This window comes from Anneissia japonica, unplaced genomic scaffold (assembly GCF_011630105.1).
Source record: "Anneissia japonica isolate Jap-2015-1 unplaced genomic scaffold, ASM1163010v1 scaffold2823_len59780_cov132, whole genome shotgun sequence".
NCBI lineage: Eukaryota > Metazoa > Echinodermata > Crinoidea > Comatulida > Comatulidae > Anneissia > Anneissia japonica.
The window spans coordinates 12,813-22,040 of record NW_022718864.1 but is presented as its reverse complement, the minus strand read 5'-3'; the positions used below and the strand labels follow the sequence as shown (position 1 = coordinate 22,040).

Sequence of the window (9,228 nt, the reverse complement as noted above, 5' to 3'; positions counted from 1 at the left end):
TCTCAAATTTTTCTTAAATTTCAAAGAAAAAAAACCAAATTTTTCTCTTAATAAAAATTAATAATTTATTTAATTAAATAAATGAAATAAAATTTTAATAAAAAGTTATTAATGAATTACCTTTGGCCACAGGAGTTGAAGTTAACATGCTCTGACCGTATTTTCCGAATCTTTGAGTCACTGGCCACTAACAGCAGCTGTGAATCTTCGCAGATCGCTGTCACCTTTCATTTTATTGTTATACAATAACTGTTGTCCTTATCGTACCAGTTTCATACTTGCATCAACATAGCCTGAAAATTCTTTGTTCCTGTACAGAATAGAAGTTTTGAAAGTGAAATAAATGGAATTGAAATATTATTGGTGAGCAGATTGCATGATCGCATGTGAATGAGTGAAATTTCTTGTATTATTAAATGAGACTAAACCTCTTTATCTGTGCTATATAAAGCCACACAATATTATTTTCAGGCGTATGCTTAGGCCTAATATCATTTAAAACATATTTGATAAGTTTTTCAAACTCAGTGATTATAAATTATTTCCAATTTACTCCATTCAAAATTCACCAAATAAAATATATTTAATTAAATTATAAATTATTTCATCCATACCTTCTCCACATTATGTACATCATCTGTTTCCCTTGCTACTTTTTTTATGTGTCAAAGCTTGTTCGTTGCGTAACTTCTTTCTTCCAGTAACAACAGAATTGAACAATCTGAGAAAATGAAATCAACATTTAGACATTGATTAATAAAAAATCTTTAGATTGGTCCAAATGTGTTTACCAATATTCAGATTTGCTCCATTTAAAAACATCCAAACAATTTATAAATTATTCCAACAACTACTACAAACAAGTTAAATCATTTTCCAGTGGTGGCACAGCATCTGAAATCTGGGTGGCTGTGGTCGGGTGTCGATTAAAATGTTTCGAAAATGGTCCGGGGAAAATATGACAATTTAGAGGTTTCAGAGGCTTATTTAATCGATAGATAGTCTACTAATATGTAGAAAATACATATAATTATTTTTCTCCTCTACAAAAATGTTGGTTTTTCTTCTTTTCTGAGAAAAGTGCCGCCACTGTTATTTTCTTTATGTATACAGAAAATTCTTAATGATATTAGTAGACAAACCTAAGAACATTTTACTTTAATAGTATGGTATAAAGAAATAGCTTTTTTAGTTTCACAGCTACATAATGTTATAAAGCAAACTATAGATGACAGAATAATTAAGTTTCTCTTAACATTTATCTGATCAATCCAATGAATTAAATTAGTGATTTATCTCAACTTGCTTGTTTCTTTTTGTTTTTTTTCCAATTTGCAAACTTAGAAATTATCCGAGAAATTACAGTATGCCAGTAAATAGCAGTAACATATTAAACAAGCCAATGCAGTTTAAATGGTTATTTAAAAGATTAATACCGTACCTTATGTTAGTGCATTCAATGCGCCACTGAGATTTAGGATTTTCAATGAGTCAATGAATTTTTTCATCTTTCTTTTGCTGATTATCAGTCTGTTTTCCAGATCGGTGATCATACTCCAAGCGTCTGCGTAGTCCTTACGAGGCGTATTATACAACCCGTCGATCAGCGTTACATCAGCTGGGGTCAGTTCCATTCCAAATTTCATTAGCTTTTGTCTGTGAACTGTGAATATTTCTGAAATGGTTCCTTTCTTAACATCTGGGAATGATGACAGATTTTCTTTAATCTTCCATTGAAGAGCAAAATGTTCAGTTATGCTAATGGTATCACACAGGATTTTGAGATTTTGTAAACTCAGATGATCATGTCTAAACAAATTGTTAAGCAACTCCATCGTGTCAGTTACTGTTGATAGCTTTCCATTTTCTACCTTATCTCTGAACAACACTTTCAGCATAGAAAGACTTCGGTGGCGGTCGTACCAGTCTGAGACAACAGATTTAAGCACACCGAATTTCATATCCGACAATCCTATAAAATAGTTAGACGTATGTCAATATTTACATCATATATTTGGACTAGAATGTGGATTTTGCTTGGATATATTATGTCAATACTAAATATTTTAAGAATTTCCAGAAGTAAAATATAATTTAATTGAATTAAAATAGTATTGGTGAGCAGATGTATTGCAAATAAACTTGAACAATTATTAGTTGAATGAGCCAAATTCTGAATTATTCAAGACATTTGCCTGCCTTCTACATATTGACTGCATACGTTACCTGGTTTCATTGCCATTTGTTCACCTTTTTTATCACAGGTCTTCGCCTTTTTGTGTGATATTTTTCTTTTTTGGACAGAGTGTAACATTTTCCTTTTCTGGACGTTAACAGACCATTCTGTAAAATGACAAAATAATTTCGACTAGAAAGCCTATGTTCACCATCTTTAACTCTATTCATTAATCTAATTATTTTATGGATTATTATTATTTTAATAGTTTAACACCTGCTTACCTCCTTTAAACACCTTCTGTACATTAGCTGTTGACATTGCTATAATTTTTCCTGTTTTATCACAAGTCATATTCTTGTTCTTTATGCAGTTCTCAAGTTCCTGAAAATGTGGTTCTTCAGAGTTCACACAGATTAAGCAAAGTATGTTCAGAGAATAGCCAACAACTTCCTTGGATGGATATACTTCATCTAGTTGTTGCTTCAAAACATGCAAAACCTATAAAATTCAAAAATTTTATTTTTTAATACACAATACAATAGCTTATATTATGATTAGCCATTTGATATCAACTCAATAAGAGCAAAAAAAAAACAAATATTTTGTGTTGCCCTCCGCAACCGACCAAAATTTTCCAAAAAAAATTGGGTCGGAATTTTTTTTTTTTTAATTATGTTCAAAGGGTTTCTTTCACTCAAGTACAAATATCACTCTGAAATTAACATTTAGAACATAAAATCTAAAACAGACATGTATTTTTACCAAAATTGGTGCTCGGATGCACATGGAAAATTGGTGAAATTTTGAGAACCGAGCGCTCGACGAAATTCTATTCATGCAACATCAGATCTCTTGCACTGTCAACCGACGACTTTGCATGACGTGATCTAGCTAGGTCTAGCCTAGGAAACTCTAGGCATGCCATTCTTTACTACTGTAAAGCTAGTGGTTTTTGGAATCAAAATTTGTATTCACTAATATATTTTAAAATATATTACTTCAATTGTAGTACATAGAGGCCGCTTGCCTGGACCTTTTTCATAGCCATAATATGGTTTTGCTCGACGTGAACATGCATGATTGTATGGATCGGATACTGTACACAAATTATTTAACATTTTGAAGCAAAATAAATCTTCTTATAATGATTTATTTTTGTTGAATATACATACTTCAATACATTCTTGCTTAGTATTTCTTCCGTCATTATTTTTAATACTTTATTTGGCATGTCTACGAGGCCTAGGTATTTATATAGGGCCTGCAGTTTGAGGCCTATCCTTGTATTTCAAGAATCATTTAAAAAAAAAAAAATCTGACCAACCGACCGACAGTTTTGATTTTTTCAATTTAAGGGTAACACAACAATGTTTATTTTTTGGCCAACAAGCAGCCAATGATGCCATTACCTCCTGGCATACGTCAGGTTGCGGCTTACATGCTGGCTTGGCTTTACCGTCTACGTCTCTCTCCTCCATCCGTGATACTTCAAGCTTTAATAAAGAATACCAGTGCATTACAAAAATATTCACAGAATTTAAGTTAAATTCAATAATAATTCTTGTTGTTTGCCAGTGTGGGTTTTTCAGGGTAAAGCATTAACTTTATACAATACATAGGCCCAATCAGACAAGCCAAGCCCACTTACCAGACAGAGCTCTTTGGGCATAAGGACTAAACAAATTTTTAAAAAGAGGCCTACGCCAATCCAACACATGTCTGTCACAGTCGAGAGTGCCATTTCTGGCTATCCCAAGGTGTCTATTTTTTTTTTTAATCTCATCCCCGAAATCCACCCCCCTCCTCAATATAATAGAAGGTGTGTTTAACATCGACAACACAGGCCTAATTTATTCATGAAAGAATTCAACTAAACTAATGGTACTGAAATATAATCATTAGGAAAACCAACAGCAAAATTGCACAGAAGAAAAATAACATGGAACAAAATTATATTTACTTTCAAAGAAGGTTTGTTATCAATGGATATCCGACCCAGTCTCAGGAAATGCTCATCACCAAATCTTATTGTAGACTGATTCTGAAACAAGTTTGGGTCATCACAGCAACCTTTATCCTGGCTCAGGTTCACAAATCTAACAACCAAGATATCGTAGACTGCATCGGGGAGAAAGTCTTTAGGCGTCACATAGATGGATACTGTCTGCTCATCGTCTTCCTTGATTTCTAACCTATTATTAGTTTTAGTCTTCATCCGAGAAGGGATGACGAATAGGCGAGTGCCATCCTCTGAGGCATTCTTTATTTATAAATGAAACAAAACAAACATTACAAAATTGCAGTTTCAATGTGTTTTATTGTCCACTCACAACTTCTGCCAATCCATGTTCTCCATTTCCCCAAAAACATGAAATTAAAATATAAAATTAATTGAGATTCCCATATGGCCAAAAAAATAACAGCCGACAGCCCCAGATCTAACAACCTACAATATTTTTGCACATATTAGTGCTTTGAGAAAGTAAGAAAAGTAAGGGTTATAGGTTGTCCTTAGTTACATCAAAACCAGCAATACAGTAGGTCATACCTTTTCACAAAGAAGTCCAAATGTCTTCATAAGTTCAATGAAGTCTTCAAAAATGACATCATCATTCTCTTCACATGCAGTCAGTTCGTTTCTCCATAAATGACGGGCTAGCGGTTCCGGCAGAATTCCTTTATCATCTAATTCATTCCAGTATGGTATCATCATTGGAACCTACATATAATTAAACAAACTACGATAATCTTGGAAGTCACTATGCCATAATAAATAAGAAAATTAAATTCAAATCCATTGTTAACATAAGATGGTTGCAAAGAAATAATAATTTTTAACTTCAGATACAATGTTTTCTTATATAATAATCTAACCATGGCCCTAAAGTAGTATTAGGAATTATTTGCAATCTTTGCTTTCAGCCAGCTTTAGAAGACCATAAAGAAGGTAAACAAGTCATCCTGCTTTCCTCATGGAAGCGGTTGGTGCATCTGTTGTGGATTGGATGCCTAACCTTGAAGTCGGGGATTCGAAACTCTCGCTGTGCAACTTGCTTGGGTCCTTGGGCAAGGTACTTTATCTATGGTTGTCTCTCTCCACCCAGGAGTACAAGCAGTTACAGTACATACGAAAGCTACATGAATAAAATTCACATATGTCATAGTTATATATATTAGGAATCGACAAAAAATAAATAAAAATCTAGGAAAATACAGTTTTTCTGTTTTTATTCAATTTTTAAAATCATTTGGGTAAATCGTCGCACCAACCACAATCGCTGAGTTGCACAGTGCTGAGGGTTATTTGATAGGAAATCTGAATGGTATGTCAATTCAAATTTGTAGGGGCTCGACCGGCCCGGCTCCCCTTTAATAGACACAGAGTATGAGGTAAGTACTGTACTGTTTAAGTAAGTTGACAGCGCCGGCAACGTTTCAGAAAGGCCAATGTAAACATTGCAAGGGGTCTATATGCGCTATATAAGTCGGCAATTATTAGTATTATTATGGCTACCCAAGAATAAGAGTGGAGGTTCTTGGATCAGTCAAAAGGGGCCCCTGACCATCCTACTATACCTATCCCTTTACAACTTAGCATTAACTGTGGTGTAACACATATGCTTTCTAGTGCCCTGACCCAGTCCCAAAACAGACCAGGGGCCCTCTCTTACTACTACCCATCACTCTATTAAAACGCCTCGAAAATATGTTATTTTTGAAAAACCAAATACACCAAAATATAAAAATACTGAAAATGGTACTTCAATCAAGCGTACAGATCTGTTTTAAAAGGTGTGGGAACGGTAGTAAGTGCAAGAAAATTTCAAGATATACAGTAGTAACTCACAACCAAAAACAACTCGCTCAATAAATATAAATTGCCTTTGAAAGTGAGGGGGTAGGGGGGAGGCATTTTATAAGGCAATTAAGCATCCAATAATTTTTGTATTATTGGACGCTCGGCTTGATTTTTTTTAGGTTTTGTGTGCAAAAAAAAATCCTCATTTTTTTTGTCACCGCGAATACATCGCGCACTGCGATAAAAATTGAATATTTATTGAAAATTACTTTCGTAAAACAAGCTTAATTAGAACCCTACTTCAAATTCAATATTAAGTATGAACAATTAAGGAATTCATTGAATCAATGGACCCTCATAAACACAACAAACTGAACTTTTTATAGAAATATTCTAGACATTAATGACTCAAGGAACAAATTTAGGTGTAGGCCTACAGCCAGGCAGGCCGCCCGGGCCTCCTCCTTCTGGGCCGTAGCCTGGCCTAGTTATGAAATCATCATTACCTGTCATCATGCACCGACCAAAAAGGACGTCAGTGACTGTATTCCCTCTCGAATGCTGAAATGTTTATTTCTTTGATGAAAGTCTATCAATATAGCATTACAAACAAGTTCTTTCTAACACAATAGTTATTCATCGTATCTACACTGTACTGCTGATATGTGTAGATGAGTTACGCGTACTGCAGGAGCAAAAATCAGCATACGCACAGCTAAATGTAAATACGCACAAGTATACTGATCATATCACTATAGCAACCGATGGCTGCTACAACAGTTGGTTATAAAAAACTAAAATTAAAAGATGGCGATTAACTTATAAAGCAATTAGTAGAGCATGCTTCGTACACTAAACGGAAAATTATTATACTTAGGTTAGATTTAATGCATTCAAAAATTTCCTTCATTAAATCTAAACTTCGTACAATAATTTCCCTATAGTGTACTATGCGGAGCTCTACTAATTGCTTATCAGTAGTTCAATCAACTATTATAAAACATACCTACCGTCTCTACAGAGCACCACTCACTCAAGCTTACAGGGTTCCTTCTTCCAATGCGTTGCCAGGTATTTTTAATTTATACCCCATTCGACTACACAAATTGTTTTTTTTTATGATCAGTTACCCTGAAGTTTTAGTAACAATTGTTTAGATAATAGAGAAGCCAAGGAAAGGAGATTTTTAAGATGGAGGGTCAGAACCACCTAAGCCCCACTACGGATGGGGCCGACATAAGAAATTTTGTAGCTAAAAATCCTCTAGATGGCCTGAAATTGAATTCTCAGAATGAAATTTAAATACACTTTTCTAATTTTTTCCATTTATTAAATTTTCCAAAAATTAGTAGGGTGGAGATGCCACATTGATGGCTTTTCTTTTGGATAAAAAAGTACACACACACACACAGCGATGTTCGGTAATAAAAGATATAATTAGTCTCTGTGATGTAACATACAGAATTAAACTTAAAACATTGCGGTAGAAAAGGGAGGAAGGGTGGTTGGGAGGGGGCGAAACCTACACCTGTTTTTTTACTGCTGCTGTGAACAGCAACAAAAGTGAGGGCAGTGCAGAGGCCAATGGCCCCTCTGGCTCTCCATTTCTGCTGCTGTTACATGTCCATTTCCTAAGCTACTGTCTTCCAGTTATCCTTGTGTTATATTAGGCTTAAAGAGAGGAGCTGCTTTTAGAGGTGACACAACAGGCAAAGTCAATGTAAACAAATATTTTGCTAATCATAAAAAACAGGTTTGAGTCATTATATAAAATGAGGTTCGTTGATCATGATAATTCTCTTGTTTTAGATGATGACTACTGAACCGCCTCTCTTTTTATGACTAGCAGACCTTTCTTTGCCAACTCTATATTTTACAATGACTAGTGAACTATGTTCATGAACTTCATGAATTAGACCATTTTCAAATTGTGATTACAGAACCTTGTAGATAATGACCTTACAAATAGCAAACCATACCACTAGCGAGTGGACCCCTACCACAATTTCATTCAGAACCCATATACATGAAACACGATGGGAGATTAAACACAGAACAACTCAAATATTTGTATCTATTGTTTCGGGCAAACAGAAAAATTTATTAGATTATCACTCCCGCCCGAGTCAAAATTCAGGAAAATTGATGCGGGAATAAAACAAAAAACTTTTTGCCGCATCAATTATTTCAACAGCATGAAATAACAATGCAAGTTTGTGACTTCAACATTTTCTTTAAAAAAACTATAAAATTAAACCAGTTTTTATACAATATTTACTATTACAGGCCTGGGAACAGGCCAAATATAAACCCTCCCTCATCGATAAAAACAAAAGCAAAATAATTTATTGTACCAAAAGAAAAAAAAACATTCTTCCACATCAATTTGTTTTTTAAAAGAGTGATAATCTAATCATTTTTTCTTTGTGCCTTTATCATTGAAAGATTACCTTGTCAACATCATCAGATTTCACAATTGTGATAATTTTCACAAATATCCCAATCAGCATTTGAATGTTAGTAATCACTGTGTTCTTCAACCTCTTGTTATTGGGCAAATAGAGAATGATTCCAAGATCGTTTAAATAGGTGATCACATGAATGGCTTGTTCTTTGTTAATACCACATTCTACAGCAATAACAATAATCTGAAATAAAAAATTAAATAATTAAAAATATTTAAAATGGTGCCACAGAATAACACCAAATTATTAAAAAGTTTAATTAAGAGGCCTAATATTTTGAATTTGAAATAAAGTTTTTAGGTTAAGAAGTAATTTAGGAAGAATACGGTACCTTATCTAAGGCCATGCGCAGTGTTGTCTTTCCCAATTCTAGCACTTTAACTTGGAATTCAACCCAATTTATTGGCACAGTTCTTGCCATATCCTTCATGTAACCACCTACATTTTGTTTCAGTTTTTCAATTTCTTCATCATACTCTGCAGTGTTATCTACGGCATACATATGACGGTCAACATGAATCTCATATGGTGTGCCTTTGATTTCTTTCAATATGTTGTTGAATATCTGTTCAATCTGTCAATACAATTAAATTTTATATGAAGTAGATGTTCTTATTAATATTTTCTTAATGAATCTGACAGAAATATGTTGTCTGTTGGTCTGTGTGTGTCTGTCTGTCTGTCTATACATTATTATTATATATATAAGGTTATCAACCTTTGTCAATATATATATATATACGACTATATACTACCATAGGGGGAAACGATAACAATGGAAAGGG

The 9,228-nt window shown here is 33.9% G+C and overlaps 2 protein-coding genes across 2 annotated transcripts in view; both read right to left on the bottom strand.

Annotated features, from left to right (window-relative positions):
- Positions 1-125: 125 nt before the first annotated feature.
- Positions 126-9,013, bottom strand: LOC117110639. The gene is made up of 10 exons (XM_033253403.1): positions 8,775-9,013; positions 8,429-8,626; positions 4,728-4,898; positions 4,140-4,439; positions 3,589-3,672; positions 2,461-2,677; positions 2,227-2,343; positions 1,442-1,972; positions 615-721; positions 126-310 (listed from the first exon to the last, which is right to left on the bottom strand). Exons 1-8 carry the CDS (start codon positions 8,943-8,945, stop codon positions 1,443-1,445), a joined length of 1,788 nt encoding a protein of 595 aa, XP_033109294.1. The 5' UTR covers positions 8,946-9,013; the 3' UTR covers positions 126-310; positions 615-721; position 1,442.
- Positions 9,013-9,228, bottom strand: part of LOC117110638 — an 11,598-nt gene continuing 11,382 nt past the window's right edge. The window contains exon 13 of the mRNA XM_033253402.1: positions 9,013-9,017. Within this exon, the coding sequence (XP_033109293.1) occupies positions 9,013-9,017 (5 nt within the window). The remainder of the gene's footprint in view (positions 9,018-9,228) is intronic.

Excerpts from the sequence above, each read along its gene's own strand:
- LOC117110639 (XM_033253403.1), bottom strand. The coding sequence starts at position 8,945 with ATGTATGCCGTAGATAACACTGCAGAGTATGATGAAGAAATTGAAAAA. Across the intron at positions 3,673-4,139 it reads ATAACAAACCTTCTTTGAAA|CTTGAAGTATCACGGATGGA; the intron begins GTAAATATAATT and ends TCTTTATTAAAG. Across the intron at positions 1,973-2,226 it reads ACAAATGGCAATGAAACCAG|GATTGTCGGATATGAAATTC; the intron begins GTAACGTATGCA and ends ACTATTTTATAG.